At 39.6% G+C, this 24371-nt stretch overlaps 2 protein-coding genes across 4 annotated transcripts in view; one reads left to right on the top strand and one right to left on the bottom strand.

The window, feature by feature from the left end:
- The first annotated feature begins 471 nt into the window (after nt 1–471).
- KRR1 (KRR1 small subunit processome component homolog) lies at nt 472–14265 on the top strand. The gene is made up of 10 exons (XM_061124669.1): nt 472–625; nt 3338–3510; nt 5085–5219; nt 5406–5531; nt 5619–5702; nt 6786–6842; nt 7973–8143; nt 10904–10981; nt 11071–11170; nt 12685–14265. The coding sequence occupies exons 1-10, from the start codon at nt 541–543 to the stop codon at nt 12822–12824; spliced, it is 1149 nt and encodes a 382-aa protein (XP_060980652.1). The 5' UTR covers nt 472–540; the 3' UTR covers nt 12825–14265.
- Nucleotides 13646–24371, bottom strand: part of GLIPR1 (GLI pathogenesis related 1) — a 55103-nt gene continuing 44377 nt past the window's right edge. For all 3 annotated transcript variants that reach the window (XM_061124701.1, XM_061124692.1, XM_061124683.1), the window contains exons 5-7: nt 16806–16891; nt 13935–13961; nt 13646–13834 (exon numbers count right to left, since the gene is read on the bottom strand). In XM_061124701.1, the coding sequence (XP_060980684.1) occupies nt 13680–13834; nt 13935–13961; nt 16806–16891 (268 nt within the window). In that variant the 3' untranslated portion in view covers nt 13646–13679. The remainder of the gene's footprint in view (nt 13835–13934; nt 13962–16805; nt 16892–24371) is intronic.

The following is a 24371-nucleotide window of genomic DNA, read 5'->3' as shown; positions in this document are numbered from 1 at the left end:
AAGGATTAGAAATAATGTTAAAATACCCTCCGACAAACTAGTCTCACAATAAATGGTATCTATCACTGTTACTCCTTGCTGTCAAGGCTCATAGATTCTCATATCTGTACCACCTCCCAACGCCTAGCACATATTGGACAATCATATAAATATTTACCGAATGAGTGAACTGAGAGCAATGAGATTCAAGTGGCACTCTAGCTAAAGCTTGGAGTCTTGCTTTCCGCGTTAGACCCTGAGTCCATGAGGAAACGAAGGATAAAAACCTTCTCCGACTTGCTGCCAGGGCTAAAATATTAATTCCCAACACGCAATGGAACTCCGTAGTTAGACGCGCCAGGTCAAAGCAGTCTCCAGCTCTCCCTTGGCTACGCGGAGGCAGAGCAGAAGTTTATGCAAATAAGCGGGCTCTAGCGTACGCACGCGCAGAGCCCTCGCAGAGCTCCTCTGAGTTCGGTGGAACTCAATTTGAGTACGCGGATTACAGCCGGGAGGATTTACGGAGGTTTCGCTTCCGGTAGCACCGGAAGCAGCTTGAAGATGGCGTCCTCCAAGCAGAATGGGCCGACTGCAGCATCGGGGAAAACGGAATTTCGTGGCGCGAAGCCGACGTCGGAGAACCGAGGTGAGGTTGTCTAAAAACCGAAGCCTGGAGTTTGTGGATTTGGAGTTGGGGTTTTTTTGCTTTCGCTGGCCCGGCACGTGTAACGCCGCCTTGGGCCTGTTCTGTGAGTTTGTGTACCTGTAATTGCTGATTTTGGGGGCTGTTGACCAGACTTGCAGGACCGACGGGCCTGTACGGTGTCGGCCACGTGTTCCTAATTTATTGCTTCTGTCGAAAGTCTCCAAAGTAGAAGTGTTGCTGAATGCGTGTTCTGTAAAAATATGAGGATTTAAGAAATTGAGGAGGGCGCTTCAGGGCCTTAAACTTGCAGCGGTGTTTGGAAGTCGTTGGCAGAATGAGGGATGAGGTGGGAGAAGGTGGTGGTTATGCATATGAGTGAACGAGTGGTAGAGTGATAGTGAAGGACTAAGACAGCAATAGTGATAGAAAAGGTACGCGTGCCCTTAGCGTCAATTTGTCAGCCATTGAAAAACTTTTGGAACGTTTGTTATTATTCCTATTTGTCCGGTTGCTGAAGTATCAGCCAACCCAGCGCCTGCTCTTTCAACTGCGTTATTTTTAAATTGCTCTCTTGCTTTGCGCTCGCGCTCTTGTTTTATCTATTATCTTCTGTGTGGTTGACAGAGAAATAGTCTGGGGCCTGCTCAGCCAGACGTACTGGAAGTATTAAAAACCTCAAACTTTGATTCTATAGGCATTAGAGAGCAAAAATGTTTTGTTGTTTTAATTAAGGGTATGGCAGAGGCCGGTGTATATACAGCTTAAGGAATAAAAACCAACAGGTGAAAAGCAGCTCGTCAGAGCAATAGAACATTACCAACGGTATCTCCAAAACCCCCTACGTGCACCTCTCAGGTCATTCTAATGTCCCCTTGTATGAATACACGCTGATGTATATTTTCATTTTAATGTTGCTGGACATTTGGATTGTTCCCATTGTTCGTTATTATAAACAATGTGGTATAAACATCTTTATACATTTCTCCTGGTTAACATTCTGGAGCGTCTCTGTTTATGTACATTACATGGGATTGGAATCCTTGTAGTGTAGGATAGGGCGTGTGCAAATAATAATCTTTGCCAAAGAAGCTGTGGCATTTTATACTTCCAAAAGTAGTAGGAGCACTAACACTTGGCTGTTATCTGAATTTTAAATTTGTCATTTAGTTAAGTATGAAATCATATTGTGGTTTTAATTCAAACTATCCTGATTTCTAATGAGGTTATCCATCTTTACACATGTTTGGGGGTTATTTGTTGTTTTTGTATTGTGAAACTAAACTTTTATTTTCTTAGCCAGGTTTTTTTCTTTTTCTTTTTTAAATTCACATCCAGTGAGTTGTTTAAATTGGTAGGATCTTGGACAGATAGCTTTTTGTGGTGGTTTAGTCACTAAGTCGTGTCTAATTCTTCCCACCCCACAGACTGTAGCCTGCCAGGCTCCTCTGTCCATGGGATTCTCCAGGCAAGAATACTGGAGTGGGTGGCCATTTCTTTCTCCAGGGCATCTTCTGACGCCAGGGATCAAGATTGTAGGCATATTCTTTACCAACTGAGCGAGGAGGGCAGCCCAGATACCATTTTAAGTAGTCACTATTGCAGAATTTGAGGATTTTTTTTTTTTTTTCAGGATATTGAGGAGTAAATGGTAAATGAAGACTAATTCTCTGTGACTTGAACCCTAAATAACAGAGTGGATGTGAGTGAAAGAAACAGAAAGCAATTATATCTGACTGGGGTGGCTAAAATGGACTATAAAGACCTGCTTCTTAAACTTTAGTATGCATAAGAAGCTCCTCATGACACCATTAAGACAGATTTCTGGGCTTCAGCTCAGAGGTTCACATTTAATAGGTCTGGGTGGAATGCGAGAATTGCATTTCTGACAAACTCCGTATTTATGCCTATGCTGCAGGCCCATGGATCATACCTTTGTGTAATAGTCAGTTAAAATAGAGCTGTTGGATTTAAGAAGTTGTTAAATCCAGGACCAGGCGTTTTAATAAATGATACAGGAGACAATTTATGGCCCTTAGGAGGCATTTTGTTTTAATGAGAGGAGACCTAGACCAAGTCAGCTTCACATTCCCTTACACGAGTCACTCAAACGTTTTGAATGGAATATCTTTTCTAAAGTGGAAATAATAATACCAGTTCTTCCTTTCATAGTTTTGATGAGAGTATACAGAAGGAGGTCACGTGAAAGCTCTTTGGGAAACCTAAAACTCTACTGTAGTGAATATTAACTGAAGGTACACACTGGAATCAGTTTTTGATAGTTTTATGTGTACACACATACAAATATATATACACATAAGCTCCACTTCAGTTGAGTCTGAAATGTTATTTTATTTTAAATAGTAATGTAAACAAAATAGTCTTTGGATCCTCAACTCTAAAAAAGTGTAGTGTAGTAGAAGTTTGTGAGTATCCACTATGTGCCAGGTGTATGCCAGTAACTGTGGACCCAGGGAGCAGAGTCCCTGCCCTCCAGGAACTTTGTCTATGACGCAACTGGCACACATACAAATAATTTTAATACAGTATGTTGATAATGACAGAGGCGTGTTCTTGGAGTGTTGAATAATATAAAAAGCAGGGGAGAAGGAAGTGCATGAAAGTATTGGGAAACTTGTGCATGTATGCGTACAAGTGTTCAAAAACTCTTCAAAAGAAGTTGAATCTGACGTGTAGATTTTCCCTCCTCTGTAGGTGAACCTGAACTCCTCACTGTGCCAGACGGCTGGAAGGAGCCGGCTTTCTCCAAGGAGGACAATCCTAGAGGACTCCTGGAGGAGAGCAGTTTTGCAACTTTATTTCCGAAATACAGAGAGGCATACTTGAAAGAGTGCTGGCCATTGGTACAGAAAGCCTTGAGTGAACATGTATGCGTGTTTCATATATTTCTCTGAGATTGTTATTGCTTGTATCTTTTAAGTAAGTGAATGTGTGATGATGGATTTCTGTGTAAAGGTGCTGGCATAGCTGTTCCATTTGATTCTTTTGGTATTTTAAACAGACTAGTTAAGCATTATCCTTACTGTTCATTTGTTCTTAGTTTTGTGAATGACAGGTTACTTGGAAAAATTCACATGCTTTTACATTTTTAGGGGATTTCAATGTGTAGGGGTATCTGAAACTCACTTGGAAACTCCAGGTTTCAGAGTCACTCTCTGCTGCGATGGTTGCCATTAGCCTGTATGGTGTGAGCTGGGGCATGCCCCTGGCGCTGTTTTAACGTCTCATTGTAAATGGAAGATGATGGATGTGACCGACTTTCCTGTTTGTTACTCCTGCAGTGCTCTTAGAGCAGTGTATTTGATTTTATTTTTCAAACTGGATTGAGACCCCTTAGTGAATCAGGAAGTCAATTTAATGACTATAGTGAGCCTTAGGAAAAAAATATATCACATGTGGTAAGGATAAGTATCATTTTATGAAGCTTTTGGTTTGTCTGTGTGTGTTCGTGTACACACGAGATTGTGATAGAAAATCTATTTCTCAGCTGTGGGACTGCTCCAGAGTCATTTGTGCCCACTAGGCTTGAGAGTGGTTAGCAAACCAGGCCATGTTACAGCTGTCTACATCTGGGATTAGACCCAGTTTGTTTCTGTGTGTCTGTGTGTGTGTGTGTGTGTTTAAACTGATAGACACCTAACCTGATGTTTAACTCTTCATCATTCACTGTATTGAAATATTCTTGAGGTCATGCTCACAAATTAGAAAATAGCATTTTTATTTGCTTTGCTGAAGTCTGGTTCTTTTGAAAGTTAATGCATAGTTTCTCCCATTATTGCTTTTATCTTTAAACCTCTGACAGTTTGTTTTTACTTTGTATTTAGCTAATGTTGTTTAGTCGCTTGGTTGTGTCCATGGACTGCAGCCCACCAGGCTCTTCTGTCCATGAGATTTCCCAGGCAAGAATACTGGAGTGAGTTGCCATTTCCTTCTCCTGAGGGATCTTCCCAACCCAGAGATCAAACCTGCATCTCTTGCATCTCCTGTATTGGTGGGCAGATTCTTCACCGCCGAGCCACCAGGGGAGAGTTTGAAAGGAAAAGTCTATTTTCATTCTAGGGAGAAGATTTTAGATTAGAGCTACATCTAGCCAGGTTAGGGAAATTATAAGCTTTACATTTTTACCTTAAGTCTTAAATATGACCTCATTTTGATTGATGTGATTTTTTTAGACTGGAGGTAATATTTATTCCGATAAGTGTAAATATCCTAAAGTCAACTATAAATGTTTGCAGTTACCTGAGTTTCTTATTTTCCTTGAAATCGAAACGTAATCAAGTATTCCTTATTTACATTAACTTTCCAGCTTCTTCAAGGAGAGAGTTAAAAGATTTTGAGATATCTTAATGGCACAGAAATTAACAGTTAGGCTAGGATAGGCTCTGTACTCATCTAAAATTGAATGCATTTTCAGATAACTGTCTGCTCACTCTTTTTGTAGCATGTTAATGCAACCCTGGACCTGATTGAAGGCAGCATGACTGTCTGTACTACAAAGAAGACATTTGATCCGTATATCATCATTAGGGCCAGAGACCTAATCAAACTGTTAGCAAGGAGTGTTTCATTTGAACAGGTAAATTTAGAATTAAATTTAGACTTTATTTGTTTTATTTGCATCAACATTAGAGACAACATATATCACTGCCACCACCACCTCCCCCCTAAAACGTTTTCATTTTTGTGCTTAAATTTCTTGGCTTGGAAAACATTTGTACTTGTAAAGAATGTTGATGGGCTATTTTCTTTATTTTCCCAAAAGGCAATACGAATTCTTCAGGACGATGTTGCATGTGACATCATTAAAATAGGTTCTTTAGTAAGAAATAAAGAAAGATTTGTAAAAAGAAGACAACGGCTTATTGGTCCCAAAGGATCTACTTTGAAGGTACTTTTTATTAGTGAAAAAGTATGTTTTCCTCTACTGTTAGTTTTTCAGTGTACTGAAATTCAACTTATTGCTCTTTTGATATAGGCATTGGAACTCTTGACAAACTGTTACATTATGGTTCAGGGAAACACGGTTTCAGCCATTGGACCTTTTAGTGGCTTAAAAGAGGTGAGATTTATGCTCTTAACTTAGTTTTAGCAGAGAATAAATGGAAGAATATGGGTATACTATAATAGTTCATTGGATAATGTATTGTTTCATAATTTTTAAAAATTGTGTTTTGTTTGATTTTCATTAGTAAATTCTTCATGTAATTTGAGGGAATAGCCACTCCTGAACCTTAACATATCATGGCCAACTTTTGGTAATTACAGAGAGATTCATTTCTGAATTAGAAGGTCTGTTCATCATTACTTCCCCTACTGCAGGTTTTCAGTGGGTATTTTAAGATCTCAGTCTGTAGCTAACATTAGAAAACATGTGTTTAAATGATTGGAGAATTGAGCAGATCTTGTTCTTTGCAGTAACAGATGCAGCCAGTAGAGGTCAGGCTCAGAAAACTTCCCTTAAGATGTATTTTCTTTGAGTTTTAATATGTTAATTTAATGTTTCATGAATATTAGTTTGTCGCATGTTATGAGAAAATCTATAGAGCACATACTGTTTCTATAAACTCCTTTTGAGGCTTTTGTTGTGTGTATCTGGCTGTGAGTTCTTACTTCCTTTCAGGGCCTTTAATAATACTTCTTTTGGACCTCTTAAGTTATCTGCTTTTTTCACATAGCACAATAACAACTTAGGTGTTTTGAGTATTTCATAGTTTTGTAGAGTCTAAGTATATTATTTAATTCTTACAACAGATCCTTAAGGTGGTTTTATTTCTAATGTATTACAGAATTCAAAAGCTCAAGTCAGGAGGAAAATTAAGTGAATTTTTTAATTCACTTGAGCACGTATTTTCTAACTCTAAATTCATCTCTCTTTCCCCTAAACTGCATAGCTCCAGACTGTTGTGCTAATTCTGCGTATCACTTTTTAGCAGTAAAATTGAGAGACTTCATTGCATCCAAATGAGGTTAACTATTATGAAAGATCCAGAAGCCACTCAGAACAGTTGAAGGGACTGCTATATCCAGTTTGGTAGCCATTGCCTGGTTCATAGGTTATTTTGCAATATATTAATCCTCTTCTACCTAGTTCACTAAAATCTTCATTATAAATAACTGATTGATTTTTCTTTGCAAATTTCAGGTTCGAAAAGTAGTCCTAGACACTATGAAGAATATTCATCCAATTTACAATATTAAAGTGAGTGTTCACTGTGCATTAGTATAATAGCAGTTATCAAATTGTTTTTAGCTACAAAAACCTTTCTTGAAAATAAATCTTTTATGAAAGTCTAATATACAAAACAGATAAAGCAGAACTATTTGGGTAGAGTTCAGCCCACTCAACACTATCCCAGTCCTGTAGTTCCTTCTTTGAAAGCTTGGGTCTCTGAGGAGTAGAGGGTGAAAGAAAGCTGTTGAAGGGGGCTCTGTAATGTAGTGATTCAGTTCTGATATAAATAAAATATGCTTCATGGAATTTGTTGTAGAGGGTACTAGTTCAGTTTTCTTAGGCTAATGAGCCCACAGACTGTATTTAAAAGTGTGGTCTTTTAGAATTCTGCCATTTTCTGTAAGTCTGGAATAATTCAGATTGCATTAAAACTTGTTTTGGAATTTAACACTCAAGTTATAGGCTCATTGAGAGAGATGTTATATCCCTGCATGTATAACATTCAGTGATTGTTCTTGGAAATGTAACCACGGTATATGATGTTTTATGATGGATATTTGTTAAACAGTCCCTGAATTTGATGAATTTGAAAAGTCATTCTTAGAGTGGGGTGGAAAATGACTTGAGCTTCATTGGGACATTAGAGAGTGCGTGTCCTGCATCTGATGCCTGCTTTGCACCCTGTGATGTTTCAGTGTCGGTAAAATTCAGGTGGAATTGGGGGAAATGTGAAAACACTGGTTTCATTGATCATGAGAAACTTTAGTTTTTTCTTTCCCTATGATGATCATATTTCATGTGCTACTGAAAGCTTCCTGCTTGTAGGAAACTTCACTAATTAATCACTCTCTCTGTATGATTAAGTTGAATTTCAAAGGTTTTAATGAAAAACTTAGTCTTATTTTTCATCTCTATTTTAATGATTCTGTTTCTTAATCTAAATTTCTAATGGTTTTCTGATTCTTGGTTCATGATGCATATTTGAGATTATATGCTTTTTCTTTACAGAATTGATTTAATCCTACTGAAGAGCCTAAGAGTTGTTCCTTTTAATTTTATTGTTTATAGGGACATTATTTATAATGTCTTAGGTTGAGAAACATGTCACTTCTAAAATTAAAAGTGTTTACTTTGTTCATATATTACCATGATCCAAGACCTTAATGATTAAACGAGAGCTGGCAAAGGACTCTGAGTTAAGATCACAAAGTTGGGAAAGGTTTTTGCCACAGTTCAAGCACAAAAATGTGAATAAACGCAAGGAACCAAAGAAGAAAACTGTTAAGAAAGAGTATACACCATTCCCACCACCACAGCCAGAAAGTCAGGTCAGTATTAAATGTTGAATTTTGTTACATGAGGGGGAAACCATTTTAGTCTGTTTTGTCAGAAACTTTGAGGGTTTTTTAGGTGGAATTTCTGTGGGTGTTTAGGTGTGTAGAGATGTAAGAATCTGAAGGTAAGTGTAAATACAGTTGTTTTGAACTGACTGTGTGGAGATGGGGAGAGGCAGCTTCATGTTGTGAGCGTAGAATGGCATCGAGGTGGCTGGCGGTGGTGTGTAGCTCTGCCCGTAGCCGCTGTGCGCGCTCCACGGTGGGAAACGTCGGCGACCTAGCCCGCCGTGCCCTCGGTGCTGCTGCGGCCTCATTCCTGTGACCCGTGCTGTGTGTTTTGCTCTGGGTTTGAAATCTTAACTTCTGATATCTGTCCTTTTTTTAAAGATATGAATGCCTCTCATTTTGTGTACTGTCGTCTGGCATAATTTCCTTTTCTCTCTTGCCTGTTGCTGTTTTCTTTCATACTCCCCTTTTCTGTCACACCCTCTGACAGAACCGCTCTAAAACTTGCATCAGTCCTAAAACTTGACTTCTTTTCCCATAGTGTGGCTACTGAACATAGCTGAAGAGAGTCGTGTCTTTGGATTATATCCCTTAAAAACTCACATTTCCAGCCTCAGATGGTCTTCAGCAGTATTATTTGGCTGCTTTGTGTCCTCTTAATTCTTTTGCCACCCTTCCACTCTCAGTAGATGAGAGTGGAAGTGCTTTTTTTCCCCTCGAGTATTTGAGATTACCAGGCAACAACTCTTTAAACGTGCTCTTAGCTCACAGGTTTTTTTCCCATCTGCCTCAGTCCATTCTTTGCTTATTCTCTGAGTTCTTTGTTCACCTGTCTGTTGGAGGATCTTTCTTCATTATTCCCTCCCTTGGCTGTATGTTGAAGTTTTTCCTTTAGCCTGTCTTTTTCTTTATACTGTCTTGTCTTCCTTACCCCTGTGTTTGCAGTTTTTCAGGGAAGGTTTGATGAAAGGTCAGAGGTAAAAAAGGAATGATGATCATCATAGTTAAAAAAAAGTGTAAGTGTTGGATCTCGAGCTCTACACTGGACAATAAAGTGAAGCCAGAAAGAAAGTGTTAGTTGGAGAGAAGCAGTGCGTGACTCAGGAACTAATGTGCGCTTCTGCAGCCCTGGTGTGCTCCAGGCAGCCTCTCCTGTGCTCACTGCTTGTCTCCTCTTCCTCTCCTGTGACTGTGAGCTTCTTGAGTCAGCAGTGTCTCGTTTGACTTACCTGCCACTTATTTGCTACGTTCAGTCGCTCAGTTGAGTCCAACTCTTTGCGACCCCGTGGACTGCAGCACGCCAGGCTTCCCTGTCCATCACCAACTCCCAAAGCTTGCTCAAACTCATGTCCTTCGAGTAGGTGATACCATCCAACCATCTCATCCTCTGTCGTCCCCTTCTCCTCCTGCCCTCAATCTTTCCCAGCATCAGGGTCTTTTCCATTGAGTCAGTTCTTCGCATGAGGTGGCCAAAGGATTGGAGCTTCAGTTTCGGCATCAGTCCTTCCAATGAATATTTAGGACTGATTTCCTTTAGGATTGACTGGTTTGATCTCCTTGCAGTCCAAGGGACTCTCAAGAGTCCTCTCCAACACCACAGTTCAGAAGCATCAATTCTTTGGCACTCAGCTTTATTTATGATCCAGTTCTTACATCCATACATGACTACTGGAAAAACCATAGCTTTGACTAGACAGACCTTTGTTGGCAAAGTGATGTTTCTGCTTTTTAACATGCTGTCGAGGTTTGTCATTGCTTTTTTCCCAAGGAGTAAGCGTCTTTTAACTTCATGGCTGCAGTCACCATCTGCATTGATTCTGGAGCCCAAGAAAATCAAGTCTGTCACTGTTTCAATTGTTTTCCCATCTATGTGCCATGAAGTGATGGGACTGGGTGCCATGATCTTAGTTTTATGAATGTTGAGTTTTAAGCCAGATTTTTCACTTCTCTCTCACGTTCATCAAGAGGCTCTTCAGTTCCTCTTCGATTTATGCCATAAGGGTGGTGTCATCTACATATCTGAGGTTATTGTTAATTATGAGCATAATTTAACACATCTGTGCCCCCAGTTTCTTCGTACATAAAATGGGGATGATGAATTCTCATAAAATTCTCAGTTGTCTGAGAATTTGAGAATTAAGCGAGTTAGTAATTGTAGAAAGGTTAGTAATAGTTTAGAGCATTGCCTCAGATAGATCAATTGTATGTTGACTGTTTAATGAATGAGTGGTTACTTGCTCTAATTAGTATTTAGTCACTACATCCTGACAATTCTTGCTTTTCATTTTGTATGATGAACAAAATGAAACTTTAAAAAAAAAAAAAAGGCTTTTTATCTCCTTTTTTCTGTTCCGTTTATAAAGTGTTACTTTGCTCTCTTCACTCTTCTCAGGAACCTTCAGTCATTTCTAAATCACATCCCACCTCCCTTACCTGTCATTCATGTTTCTTCATGTCCCAAACTCTTTCCAGGTGTCTTTCCTCACTTTTCTGAGACCTTGACCTTCCACCTCCCCTAAAGCGGTCTGTTGAGTACTCCATGGACACACCACCTACTTTCCTACCTACATGCTTTGTGTATGTGTATTCTTGTCAGCTTAAAGTACATTTCCTTCTTTTTAGGCTGCTACCTTACATAAGAGTTTCAACCCTACTGTCTTTACCTCAGGGTCATTGTGAATTTCTTAGAAATTGACTTCCCATCTACATGATTTCTGAAGTAATTGTAAATACATATTTCAACAGATTGATAAAGAATTGGCTAGTGGTGAATACTTTTTGAAGGCAAGTCAAAAGAAGAGACAGAAAATGGAAGCAATAAAGGTAAGACTGTCTAGCTGGCAACATTAATTGCAAAGTGCATAGATACTTTGGATTCTTACTTAACTGAAAAGTTTTTATTAATCATGTAGGCTAAACAAGCAGAAGCTCTCAGTAAGAGACAAGAGGAGAGAAACAAAGCTTTTATTCCACCTAAAGAAAAACCAGTTCACCTGAAGAAACCTAAGGAAGGTAATGCTTTTTCCTAAGTCTTGTTATGATGCTGAAGTCTACTAGAGGAAAAGTAAACCCATAGTGAATTTGTTGAATCTCTGAGTTCGTGTTAAGAAATAGCCACGTCTTTCACCAGTTCTCTCAGCATTTCATTACTCACAGATCCTCGGGACAAGAGGTGACTGAGATAACGCATAGTTTAGCACCAGTTGATGCCTGTTTGAGAGTGTCCCATGCTGGCAGCCGCTTCCTGATGGCTGCCATGCTGAGGAAGGACCGTTTGTTTTGAAAGACAGAAACCAGAGCAGGGAGTCCTCTATAGAAACAGCGGGAAGGTCCCCAAGCTCTGCTGTATGCCCCTTACAGAGCTTATCAAAGTTACGCTTTCTTTACTTGTACGTTCTGTGACTTAAAACCTGATGCTTGTATTGTTAACATGGATTTCTCATCACCTTGGGCTAAAACAACACCAACAGAATAGCAGGAATAGCTTTCTTACTCAGCGGTTATTAAAAAGACACTCAGAGAAAGCATTCTTACCCCTGGCCTTGTTTTGACCTACCTTCTCTTTTACGTATTCTTCCCCGCTAGTAACCCTTGTACTCCTCTGTAGAGTAACTCTCCAGAGTGGGCAGTGGCATAATGAGGGGAGGGAGCTCACCAGCCGTGTTGTACATCACCTGTTGGTCTAAGCCAGATGTAACATTACTACTTTGTTAATATATATCAGTGTTAACAACTTAAAAAATACTGCATTCTACTTCTTAGATCATTGGTTATATAAAAGTTAAAAATATCATAAGCATCATAATTTTAAGTCTGTCGAGCTGGTCAGTTATGTACTCTCAAGGTATTTAAATGGTAGTTTAATCTCAGTTTAATACTGAAAAAAGTGAAGCTGTTCCATTGTAGTGAAGACTAAGTCTGCTCTCAAGTTGCTGGGGTGTTTGTATGATGACATTTCATCTTGTGGTTCTTTTATGTCCTGAATACTGTTCTCTAAATGATAAGAAAAGTTGCAATTTTTTGCTGCTGCTTTTCTTTATTTTATTCAAACTTTTGGTGTTAACTACCTGGTTGGGTTCTGTTAGCACCCCCAGATACTCTCAGATTACTGTCTTTATTCCAAAATCTTGTTAAAATAAATAATACTAGTCATTAATTGAACTAATATTTGGAAAACTAAGTCTTTTCAAGAGTACTATAAAGTTCCAGAATATGAAAACAAATATAAATAATAATATCAAACTATTTAAGGACAAAAATGTAATTTCAACATAGTTGAATCCAGTAATTGGTTCAAACAGTTAAACTATAATGTCATTTTCATGTATATTCTTACTAGTGTGTTTAAGGACTTTGTTTTCTCCTAGTTTGTAGAAATTTCTAACTTTACTTTTAGCAGGTATTTTGTATTTTATAACATGACCTTTCAATTACAATAGTACTCTAAAATTATTCATATTTATGTAATCTTTGTTTTATTTGGTAAAATCTAAAGAATTACATGTATTGTTTTTTAATTTATTTAGCTTCTACTGAAACTAAAATTGATGTGGCTGCCCTCAAGGAAAAGGTTAAGAAAGCAAAGAATAAGAAACTGGGAGCTCTTACAGCTGAAGAAGTTAAGCTTAAAATGGAAGCAGATGAAAAGAAAAAGAAGAAAAAGTAACACAAACAAACCCTGAACTAAAATTTATTAAGCTCTTTCCTTTTGTAAAGGATTTTGAAATACTGTAGTTGGCAACATTACTTGCCTTATCCGTGAGAAGTAATACCCTGATCACTTTTTTCTGAGTTTGTGCTTTATTACAGTGTTAATATAAACAACTGTTCTTTATAAATTATTGTCCATATGTTTTTTTGAAAAATTTTATACTAGAGAGTGGTATATATATATGTTTATATGCATTGTATCTAATCTATTCCAGGCACGTTTTGCCTAAGCATGATTTTAGCAGTAATTTTTAAGTCTTTAAATATAATCATGTCCCAGCATTTGGTTTTGAGAAAGTGCTCTAATATAATCTCATTTACATTTTGTTTCAAAATTAATTCATAATCCAAAAAAGCAAGGCCTTTTAAATTAATTCCCTTAATTACTATTCCAATCTGAGTCTGAGGAAGTAGTAAATCATAAGATATCAAACTGCAAGAGAACCTGGAAAACCGGATATTTAAAGTTGGAACAGCACGCACCAGGTTATATAGGAGTGTTTTTACTGATGAGGGCCAGTGCAGTTTCTCAGATCACCTACACCTAGCTCTCTCACTCTTCGTACTTAGAAGCTGAGGTGGACAGGGGAGAGAGCTTACTCATTGCAAGTCAGAGCTGTGGCAGCTTGGAAACAGTGCTGCTGTTTAAAAAGTGGAAAGTAAAGATGAGTCTATCCTATAGTGCTAGGAAGATGAACCATTTTTTGAGTAAGGGTTTGCTGCAAATTAGAAATACACCCGGTTGTTACTAAAACAAAAACAAACACCATGTATGAATGAGGTTTGTATCATTGTATTGGATTGGATTGGATTATTTCCAAGTAAATAAATGAGGGTATTTGCCCTTGGCCCAAATGATAATTATAACACTCAGGATTAGGATTGGTGAGATAATTATGAGAAAAAGAGATGTGTTTCTGTCACGTGGATATATCGGCCAGTCTGGAAACACAGTGGAGTAGTAACCTGTGAAACAGACATGAAATATACTCATTAATGTTGTTCCCCATAATGCAGTAACACAGCTCACATAGATCTTAAAACAGTTTAAGGTTTATATACATACGTGTCACTTTGTCTCGTTGTGGGTTAGCTGTAAAATCAGAAGAAAGAAAAAAAAATTAAAAGAATAGGTACTGGTGAGGCTTTTGTTTTCTTTTTAAGAGTCAAGTCTCTTAATTATAACCATTGACTGTTGCTTTGGCTTTACTGCAGTGATTTTCAAAGGTTAATTATTCAAGATTTTTTTTTGTACTTACTGTAATAACTTGATATTTTTAAATTATCTTGTTTATATAAAACTTTTTATATATCACTACTATAAATGTAAAGTCATTTTACATAAGCAGATAAATGTAAGAAAAAGACATTGCAATTAAAAACAAAAGTAATAATCAGTGTGAGCAATTTGTTAAAATATTTTCCTGAAAATAAGTTTCTCCCTGAGAAGAATCCTGTGATCAGTCAGTAGTAAAGAGTGTCCTCTCATCCGTTCTAGTCTGTCACTAACTTATTAATAGCTTATTAATAGGGCATTTGGCTATCAAAAGTCATAACTATTCCTCTCCACTTGACATTCCAAGACCTGGGGAAAAAAATTGCACATCTGCCATGGTCTTCTTATACTTTTTATAAATGGTTAAACACCTCTTCTATGCTGCTTCCAGGCCAGCTGCTGCTGGATTCCTGTGGTGCAGTCCTGATCCTCTGCCTGCTCATGAGCATCTCTGGTCATCACACCTGTGACTGAGCATTGTCTGTGGTGAATTGCCGTTGAAGCTTCTGCTGCTTTAACTTTTTTTGGCAGTTACTTCCATGAACTCAAGGTGTGATGTGCTAGTTATATTTTTTCTTATATATACTTTTAAAATGTTAAACATCCAACTTTGGAGTATTGAAACATCATCCATGCACAGGCACTAGCTCAAATCAGCTTGTGTGCCATTGGTATTCCCAGTGCATTTTGCAAAACCATCCTAATTTGGCCTCCGTTGGTATTTACAGAACTGTTATCTGGAAGACCACAAAAGGTTTTTTTTCTTCCAGGGTTTGCTATTGTCAGAGATGGAATCTGATAGATAAAAGCCTTTATCCTCCAACCCTTACCCCTCTGCAAGTTAGCTTGTGTTTTCCTTTGTCTTTCTTAAGAGTCAGGGGTTTTTCATTATTATTGGACAGTAGTCTTAAATTTCTGAATTTTATCCCTCAAGATTAGAGACCATTTCAAGCTAGATCTCCAAGATCAAAAGCTAAAAGTCCACAAGTTTTCTTCTTATTGTTCTCGTGCTGTTGTTACTAATTGTCTAGATTTTTTAAATATAATGATTAATAAAATATATGCAGTCAGATTAGTGGTCATTTGTCAGCCAGACTAGGCACTTCAGTTGGTTACAAAGGTGAATTAGATAGGCATGACTTAGTGTCTTGTTTGGAATTCAGTCTAGTGGGAAAGACAGTTAACCAGTAGCAACAGTTAAGTTACTCTTAACATAATTTAAAATAATTGTCTGTTCTCATCACTGATTTTAAAGAAGCATTGTGAGGATTGTTTGAGCATAAAAACATCACCTAAAACTTTGGGCATAAAGATGCTACCAGGATACCAAAGCAAACAAGATTTGAAATTAGAGGGAGGATGAACTTGGGGATAATAAGTAATATTTATCAAGTGTGTGCCAGGCACTTGTTCCAGATTCTCTAAATGAAACTAATACGAGTGAAAAAATGGTTGAACTGCAGAGAAATGACTGGCTCAGAAAGGTGGTCAAGTGTTGCTATATGGCTGGAGTAAAAATGAGAATTCAACGCATACAAATCAGGAAGAAGGGAACAAACAGTTGAAAAGAATTTTATAGTTTTAGACCTAGGAGGGACTTTGAAAACATGTAAGCAATAGAACACTTTGGCCAAACAAAAATGTATGCTGTTAAACTCAGTCCATTCCAAACTTCTGCTTCAACCACCGCACACCAGTCCTGCAACCCCGAGAGGTTCAGTTGGTTACAGATAAAAGTGCAAAAGTACTAGAGGATTTGCACAACTGTAGTAGCTTGATTGAGGTTTCCCTTCACACCCTAGCAAAAAAGTGAAAAAAAGAAAACTAAGAAGGAAAGGAATGTGTCTGGAACAGAAAACGTAAATGGACTCTTGGCCAACTGTGTATTAATAAAGTGATGTAAGGCATCCCTGGAAAGTTGTCTTCATGACCTTCTACACTGTTCCTCATTAAATGCTGTCTTACTAGTAGAAAGTGCCACACCGCAACTTTTATTTCATACAGTTCTGTAGATGAACATTTAACTCTTGAATGCTTTGGACAGGTAGAATTCTACCTGAACACAATTCAGAATTCTTTTGGTTAACTTTGTTATATTTTTTATCTTGCTGAAATTAGCAAATCTTGGGTCTATAATTTTCCATAATCAGAGTCATTTGTTGTTCTGATTAGTGTTAACTATAAAGGATATATGCTTCTTTAAATTTCTCTTGAACATATATTCATTCCTAGGACAGTAGTAAGTCATTGCTTTGATTGCTACCTGATGCCCCCTTTCCTGAAAAGAGCTATTAGGATACAACAAATGTTTTCATTCTTCAGTTCAGTTGCTCAGTCGTGTCTGACTGTGCGACCGCATGGACTGCAGCATGCCAGGCTTCCCTGTCCATCACCAACTCCTGGCGTTTACTCAAACTCATGTCCATTGAGTCGGTGATGCCATCCAACCATTTCATCCTCTGTTGTCTCATTTTCCCGCCTTGAATCTTTCCCAGCATCAGGGTCTTTTCAAATGAGTAAGTTCTTCACATCAGGTGGCCAAAGTTTTGGAGTTTCAGCTTCAGCATCAGGCCTTCCAATGAATATTCAGGACTGATCTGTAGAAAGTTAACAAGAGTTTTGAACACACTGTATTATTGGTAGATTGTTCCTTTTACTCACTGCAAAGATTGTCCAAACAGTTGTCACTCTTGGGGCAGGCACTGCACGTGGATCCTTTCTTATATGGCCAGGTTGGGTAATTGCCTCTGTGAAGTAGAAGAAAACTATCCATTAGGAAGTTTTTCTCCCCCGACTCCCCGCCCCCAATTGGAATTTATCATGGTCCCTGGCTAAACCCTGGACTTCCCGCATAGCTCAGTCGGTAAAGCATCTGCCTGCAACGCGGGAGACCTGGGTTCAGTTCCTGGGTTGGGAAGATCCCCTGGAGAAGGAAATGGCAACTCACTCCAGTATTCTTGCCTGGAGAATCCCATGGACAGGGGAGCCTGGCAGGCTACGGTTTATGGGATCGCAAGAGTCAGACACGACTGAGTGCTGTCTTCTTTTTGGCTAAATCCTAGGATTGAAGTCCACAAATTCAGATTGATGAGAGAAGTGGAGAGAGGGAAGCAGAAATGGAAGGCTGCTAATATTTGCCAAGTTCATTCTAAGTGCCTGTGTTTAGGAACCTTTGTCTTAATCATCTCAGTTAATTCCTGAGACAACTCTGGGAGAAAGTTATTTTTATTTCTGTTTTACAGGTAAGGAAACTACAGCTCAAAGATAAAGTTGCCAAAAACCACAATGTACAGATATCAGAGTCAACAAGACCTAGATTTGATTTTAAAGAAATGTTCCCTCTATCCAATGTCTGGCCTGTGTGATCACTGCCATCCATAAAACTGTCCATCTTAGAAAAGCTCTCGTGACCCACATTTTTGTTCTCAGTCCAGCAAACCTCCATGGTTTTTCTTGGGTAGGAGCCATTTGGCTGGGGTAAGGGTCTTCCAAAAGAAAATAACAAGAGCTATGAGGGAGTTCCTAAAGTGCAATTTATTTTCACATAAAAGATGTGACACAGATAACATAATAATTACTGAATACTCATGTACTAGGCACTGTTCCAAGTAGTCTTGAATGAATCAATCTTCACAATAACCTAATGGGGAAGATACTAATTTTTTTAATCCCCATAGCTAGAGGCTTAACACTCTGTTAAGTAACTGACTAGGATCAGCTTAGAAAGTGAAATAATATCCAAACAACTTACATCTCCATAAATAACTTTGGAGTAGTAATGATGAGAGGCTGTACATTTATTTCAATGAACTTGCCATTGCACTAATCTTTTTTTGGAACTCTGCTTTTGGGAAGCAGTTCTTGACTTTTTCATGTCATGGACCCTTTGGCAGCCTGGTGGAGCCTATAGGTTCTTTCCCAAAACAGTTTTAAAATAGCTAAAATAAAATTCATAGGATTATAAAGTAATGGCTGATTCATGTCAATGGATGGCAAAAACCACTACAATACTGTAAAGTAATTAGCCTCCAACTAATAAAAATAAATGGAAAAAAAAGTAAGCCAATTAAATTGAAATAAACATTAACATGTTAAAAATACTTGTGGTGTACAAACACACTTCTCTGTGCATTAGGTCAGAGCAGCAAGGAGTCTGGCACCCCAGGTGGCCCTAGTGGTAAAGAACCCACCTGCTGGGGCAGGAGACGTAAGAGATGGGGGTTCGATCCCTGGGCTGGGAAGATCCCCTGGAGAAGGGAATGGCAACCCACTCCTGTATTCGTTCCTGAAGAATCCCGTGAACAGAGGAGCCTGGTGGGCTGTAACCCATGGGGGTCCCAAGAAATCAGACACGACTGACGCAACTTGGCTCAGCACAGCAGGGAGTCTGATAATTAACAGTGATTTTAGTGATGAATACACACTATACTTTGAGAGAACTACAACTAGAATGTGATATGAACATATCTGACATTTATAAAGTCACAGGTAGTGCTGTCCAATCATAAGTATTGCTGATATGACTGGAGTGTTAATTCATAAAAAATATTATTTCCTATAGAAGTTTGTGAAAAAGATGTAACTTTTTTCTAATTCAAATTCATGGACTCCTATCCTCCAATGGTATATATTTATTTTCAAAGTTAAGAACTCCCCCCTTAAGAGACATTACTTTTTACTAACACCTCAATTCCAACTAAAAATACATGTTCAAATCCTTTGGCTCCAAATTAATTTAGGTTGTTTCAGAAATTAAATTTAGCTCCATGCTTACTCCACACTGTGGAAAATAGTCTAAGGAATATAGTAGAGGTTCTGATAACAACTATGGAAGATCCAAAATTGACATTAGTCCTTGGGATATCTTTCATTGTTAAAAAGCACAGTACTCTTTGAGTTAAATTCTAGAATGTTTTTAATGAAATCACTTATACCACTTCATACTTTGTTTAATTTTGCATTCTGTACTATTAAGAAGAGGAAAAAAATTGCTACTTCAAAAACAAGCTAAAAGTAAGGCAGTTGTGACTTGCAGTGAAATGGCAGAATTCACCTTGGGAAAAAAATGCTCTGCAAAGACCTGGATTTTGTCTAGAAGGCAATGATTAAGACCAAGAGACCTACAGACTCTATGCAATAGAAATAAAAGCAAAAATAAACAAACGAACCTAATCAAACTTACAAACTTTTGCACAGCAAAGGGAAACTACAAATAAAATGAAAAGACAACCTATGAATTGGGAGAAAATATTTGCAAATGGTGTGACCCACAAGGATTAATTTCTAAAATATACAAACAGCTCATACAGCTCAATAACAAACCAATCAAAAAATGGATAGAAGATCTAAACATTAATCCAAAGACATGCAAATGGCCAACAGGCACATGAAAAGATGCTCAACATCACTAATATTAGAGAGATGTAAATCAGAGCTACAGTGAAGTTCCACCTCACACTGGTCAGAAGGGCCATTGTTAAAATGTCTACAAATAGCAAATGCTGGAGAGGGTGTGAAGCAGAGGGAATATATATGGAATATAGCTGACCATAAAAAGAAGGAAATAGTGCTATTTGCAGCAACACGGATAGACCTAGTAATTACACTAGGTGAAGTAAGAAAGACAATTACCATACGCTGTCACCTAGATGGGAAATCTAAAATATGACACAAATTTATCTACAAAGGAGAAACAAACATAGAGAGCAGACTTGCGGCTGCCCCAGGATGAGGTGGGGGAGGCTAGATTAGGAGTTTGGGATTAGCAAATCAAACTATTCTATATGTATAACTGAATTGGGCTTCCCTGGTGGCTTGGTAATAAAGAATCCACCTGCCAATGTGGGAGACGTAGGTTCAATCCCTGGGTCAGGAAGATCCCTGGGAGAAGGAAATGGCAACCCACTCCAGTATCTTTGCCTGGAAAACCCCATAGACGGAAGAACGTGGCAGGCTGCAGACCATGGGTTTGCAAGAGTCAGACATGACTTTGCGGCTAAACAACTGAATCACTTTGCTGTAAATCAACGATACTGCAATATAGTAAAATTTTACAAAAAGAGACAAGGGAACCTAAGTATTCTGCCCAATAGAGAAGTAGGAAGTGTCATTGTTTCCTCTGGTTGCCTGAGGGTTGGGACCCTGGGACTCTGGTGAAGGGAAAAGACAGATCTTTATAAAGAAAAGCTTAGATATGAGTAACAGACCCCGAGGCAGTGATGGCCAAAGTATGCTGGGTCCTGCACCGCTTATGGGAGCGATTGTCTGCACTTCGGTGGCGTAATCATCTCTTCGGCCGTCTGTGTGGAGGTGGGGCCCACGGTGATGAAGAGGAGTCTGTGTTCTGGGTGCTGCAGATCGGGGAGACCCGAGTTGACCGGGAGGAGAGGAGTCACCACGGTCTGAGGCAGCAGAAACAAGCCGAGGGCAGGAGTCCAGAGCTGAGAGCGCAGAACTGGAGAATAAGTGCCCAGAGCCCTTTCTGAGGGAATGTCAGAAACACTGGGAAGGGACTCGACTTTTTAAAATTATGTGGAAGTGGGGGGCCTATAACTTCTTGTGTAGAGAAGGAAAAACAGGCTCAGATGGCACGAGGACCCTCTTCACTGGTCCCTGGGCTCCCTTCCACACACCTTCCAATCCTTTCCCCACAGGCATGCCCAGTGAGCTACAAATTTAAGGCAAGTCTTGTCACCCTCTGCTTAAATTATCTTGATGGCGTCAGCCTGTGATGTGGATAAAGTTAACCTGCAATGGCCCACAAGGCCTGGGGTGATCTGAGCTTCCTCCTTCCGCCCAGCTTCATCTGATTCACGGTCCAAGCACCCAGGTCTTCTGTCTGTTCTATCATCCTTTCCACAGGAGCTGGTCTTTTGTTTTCACAACTGAATATCTAACTGTTTCTGAGATTCTTCACATGTCTGGTTCCTTCTCACTCTTCATGTCTAAGCTTAAATGCATCACAGAAAGCCCTTCCTTGAGCATTTTATCTCAAACAAGGGCCCTGCCTACTTACAGTGTCAATTACAGCATTATTTCTATTTCCAGCATGGCTCGTATCATCATGAAGTTATTTTATCTGTATTTTACTGTCTGAATGCCACAGACAATAAACTCCAAAGGGGCAGGGACTGTGTCTGGCTTGTTGTCCTATGAAGCTGAGTAAACAAATATTTATTGAATAATTAAATGAATATTTGCTTTTATTTGGATGAATAAATGAATGTTACTCAGTGTTCATAAAAACATTGTGTAATGTGCTATGGTTAGTTACTCAGTCATGTCCGACTCTTTGCTACCCCATGGACTGTATCCTACCAGGCTCCTCTGCCCATGGGGATTCTCCAGGAAAGAATACTGGAGTGGGTTGCCATGCCCTCCTCCAGGGGATCTTCCCAACCCAGGGATCAAACCCAGGTCTCCCACACTGCAGGCAGAATCTTCACCATCTTAGCCACCAGGGAAGCCCAAATATAAATTTGCTTAAAAGTTTTACAACTTAGTATTGTTTATATCTCTGAAATCAAGAAAAGTGAGTATAAGCCACGAGAACTCCTTTTTGTACCTTATTATTAAGGATGTGCACTCATCTCTCCTCCTGCGAGAACAACAAAATTACAACTAGCTGAACAACCATTGACAAGAGGACCTGGAACCCACTAAAAAAATTATCCCACACCCAAAGACAAAGAAGCTGCTTCCGCAGGGTGATACTAATGGTGGAATAGAAGGATGTGTGCTTCTCTTCTCTTGTGAGAACACCAAAATCACAACTAGTTGCCAAAGAATCATCAACAGGAGAATGTTGGAACCCACCCAAAAATATACACCACATTAAAGGGCAAAGAAAAAGCTGAAACAAGACAGTAGGAGGGGCACAATTACATTTTAAAATCAAATCTCATACCCACCGGAGATGCTTGTGGGGGGGGGGGGTGCACAAACAAAACCTGTGTGTACCAGGACCCAGGGAAATGAGCACCAGACCTGCCTGTGAGTGCCTGAGTGTCTCCTGCGGAATCACAGGCCAGCAGTGGCCTGCCATAGGGACAGGGGCTCAGGCAGCAGCAATCCTGGAAAGTGCAATGTGTGGCATAAGTCCTCTTGAAGGAGGTCAACATTCAGTTCAGTCGCTCAGTTGTGTCCGACTCTTTGCGACCCCATAAATTGCAGCACACTAGGCCTCCCTGTCCATCACCAACTCCTGGAGTTTACCCAAACTCATGTCCATCGAGTCGGTGATGCCATCCAACCATCTCATCCTCCGTCATCCCCTTCTCCTCCTGCCCCCAATCCCTCCCAGCATCAGGGTCTTTTCCAATGAGTCAACTCTTCGCATCAGGCGGCCAAAATATTGGAGTTTCAGCTTCAGCATCAGTCCTTCCAATGAACACCCAGGACTGATCTTTAGGATGGACTGGTTGGATCTCCTTGCAGTCCAAGGGACTCTTAAGAGTCTTCTCCAACACCACAGTTCAAAAGCAGCAATTTTTCGGCGCTCAGCTTTCTTCACCGTCCAACTCTCACATCCATACATGACCACTGGAAAAACTATAGCCTTAACTAGACGGACCTTTGTTGGCAAAGTAATGTCTCTGCTTTTTAATATGCTCATGGGGTTCTCAAGGCAAGAATACTGAAGTGGTTTGACATTTCCTTCTCCGGAGGACCACATTTCATCAGAACTCTCCACCATGACCTGTTCTTCTTGGGTGGCCCCACACAGCATGGCTTATAGTGTCACTGAATTAGACAAGGCTGTGGTCCATGCGATCAGATTGGTTAGTTTTCTGTGATTGTGGTTTTCAGTCTGTCTGACCTCTGATGGAGAGGATAAGAGGCTGATGGAAGCTTCCTGATGGGAGAGACTGACTTGAAGGGGAAACTGGATCTTGTTCTGATGGGGGCGGGGGGGGGGCACACTCAGTAAATCTTTAATCCAATTTTCTGTTGAAGGGTGGGGCTGTGTTCCCTCCCTGTTACTTACTTGGGGCCAAACTATGGTGGAGATAATGAAGATAATGGCGACCTCCTTCAAAAGGTCCTATGCATGCACTGCTATACGGAGTGCCCCCAGCCCTGCAGCAGGCTACCGCTGACCCACGCCTCCACCAGAGACCCCTGGACACTCATAGGCAAGTCTGGGTCAGTCTCTTGTGGGGTCACTGCTCCTGTCTCCTGGGTCCTGGTGCACAAGGTTCTGTCTGTGCCCTCCAAGGGTCTGTTTCCCAGTCCTGTGTAAGTTCTGGCAGCTCTATGGTGGGTTAATGGGGACCTCCTCCAAGAGGGCTTATGCCATACCCAGGTCTACCGCACCCAGAGCCCCTGGCCCCGCAGCAGTCCACTGCTGACCCGTACCTCCTCAGGAGACACCCAGAAACTTCTGCATAGCAAACCATAAACAGAAAGACAACCTATGGAACAGGAGAAAATAATTGCAAATGATGGATCAACAAGGAATTAACTTCAAAAATATAAAAACAGCTCATACAGCTCAGTATCAAAAAACAAACAAACAAAAAACCCCCCAAAACAACCCAATTTAAAAATGGGCAGAAGATCTAAATAAACATTTCTCTAAAGAAGACACACAGATGACCAAATGGCACATGAAAAGATACTCAACATCACATGCAAATGTTCAACACATTTGCATCTGAGAAATGATAATCAAAGCTACAGTGAAGTGTCACTTCACTCCCGTCAGAAAGGCCATAATAAAATGTCTACCAATAATAAAGATTGGAGAGGTTGTAGAGAACAAGTAGCCCTCCTAACACTGTTGATGAGAATGTAATTTGGTACAGCCACTATGGAGAACAGTATGGAGATTTGTTAGAAAAACTAAAAGTAGAGTTGCCGTTTGATCCTACAATCCCACTCCAGGGCATGTAACCCAAGAAAATTCTATTCAAAAAGACACATGCACCCCAATGTTCATAGCATTACTACTACAATAACCAAGACATGGAAACAACCTATAGAATATTACTCAGTCATTAAAAAAAAGAATGAAATAATGCCATTTGCAGCAACAGGGATGGACCTGGAGATTATCACACTAAGCAAAGTAAGCCAGACGTACACAAATGTCATGTGATATCACTTATACGTGGAATAAAGAGAATGGTACTTATTTACACAAAATAGGAATAGACCCAAAGACATAGAAAATAAACTTACAGCCACCAAAGGGAAAGGGATGGGGGAGGGATAGATTAGGAGTTT

This window comes from Dama dama, chromosome 3 (genome assembly GCF_033118175.1).
Source record: "Dama dama isolate Ldn47 chromosome 3, ASM3311817v1, whole genome shotgun sequence".
Lineage (NCBI taxonomy): Eukaryota > Metazoa > Chordata > Mammalia > Artiodactyla > Cervidae > Dama > Dama dama.
The sequence above is the reverse complement of the archived record's forward strand: the minus strand, read 5'-3'. Positions and strand labels throughout refer to the sequence as shown.

Bases quoted from the DNA above. Each gene is read 5' to 3' on its own strand.
- KRR1 (XM_061124669.1), top strand. From the start codon at position 541: ATGGCGTCCTCCAAGCAGAATGGGCCGACTGCAGCATCGGGGAAAACG. The intron at 5,220-5,405 runs GTAAATTTAGAA...TTTTCCCAAAAG, and splicing joins GGAGTGTTTCATTTGAACAG to GCAATACGAATTCTTCAGGA. The intron at 5,532-5,618 runs GTACTTTTTATT...CTTTTGATATAG, and splicing joins CCAAAGGATCTACTTTGAAG to GCATTGGAACTCTTGACAAA.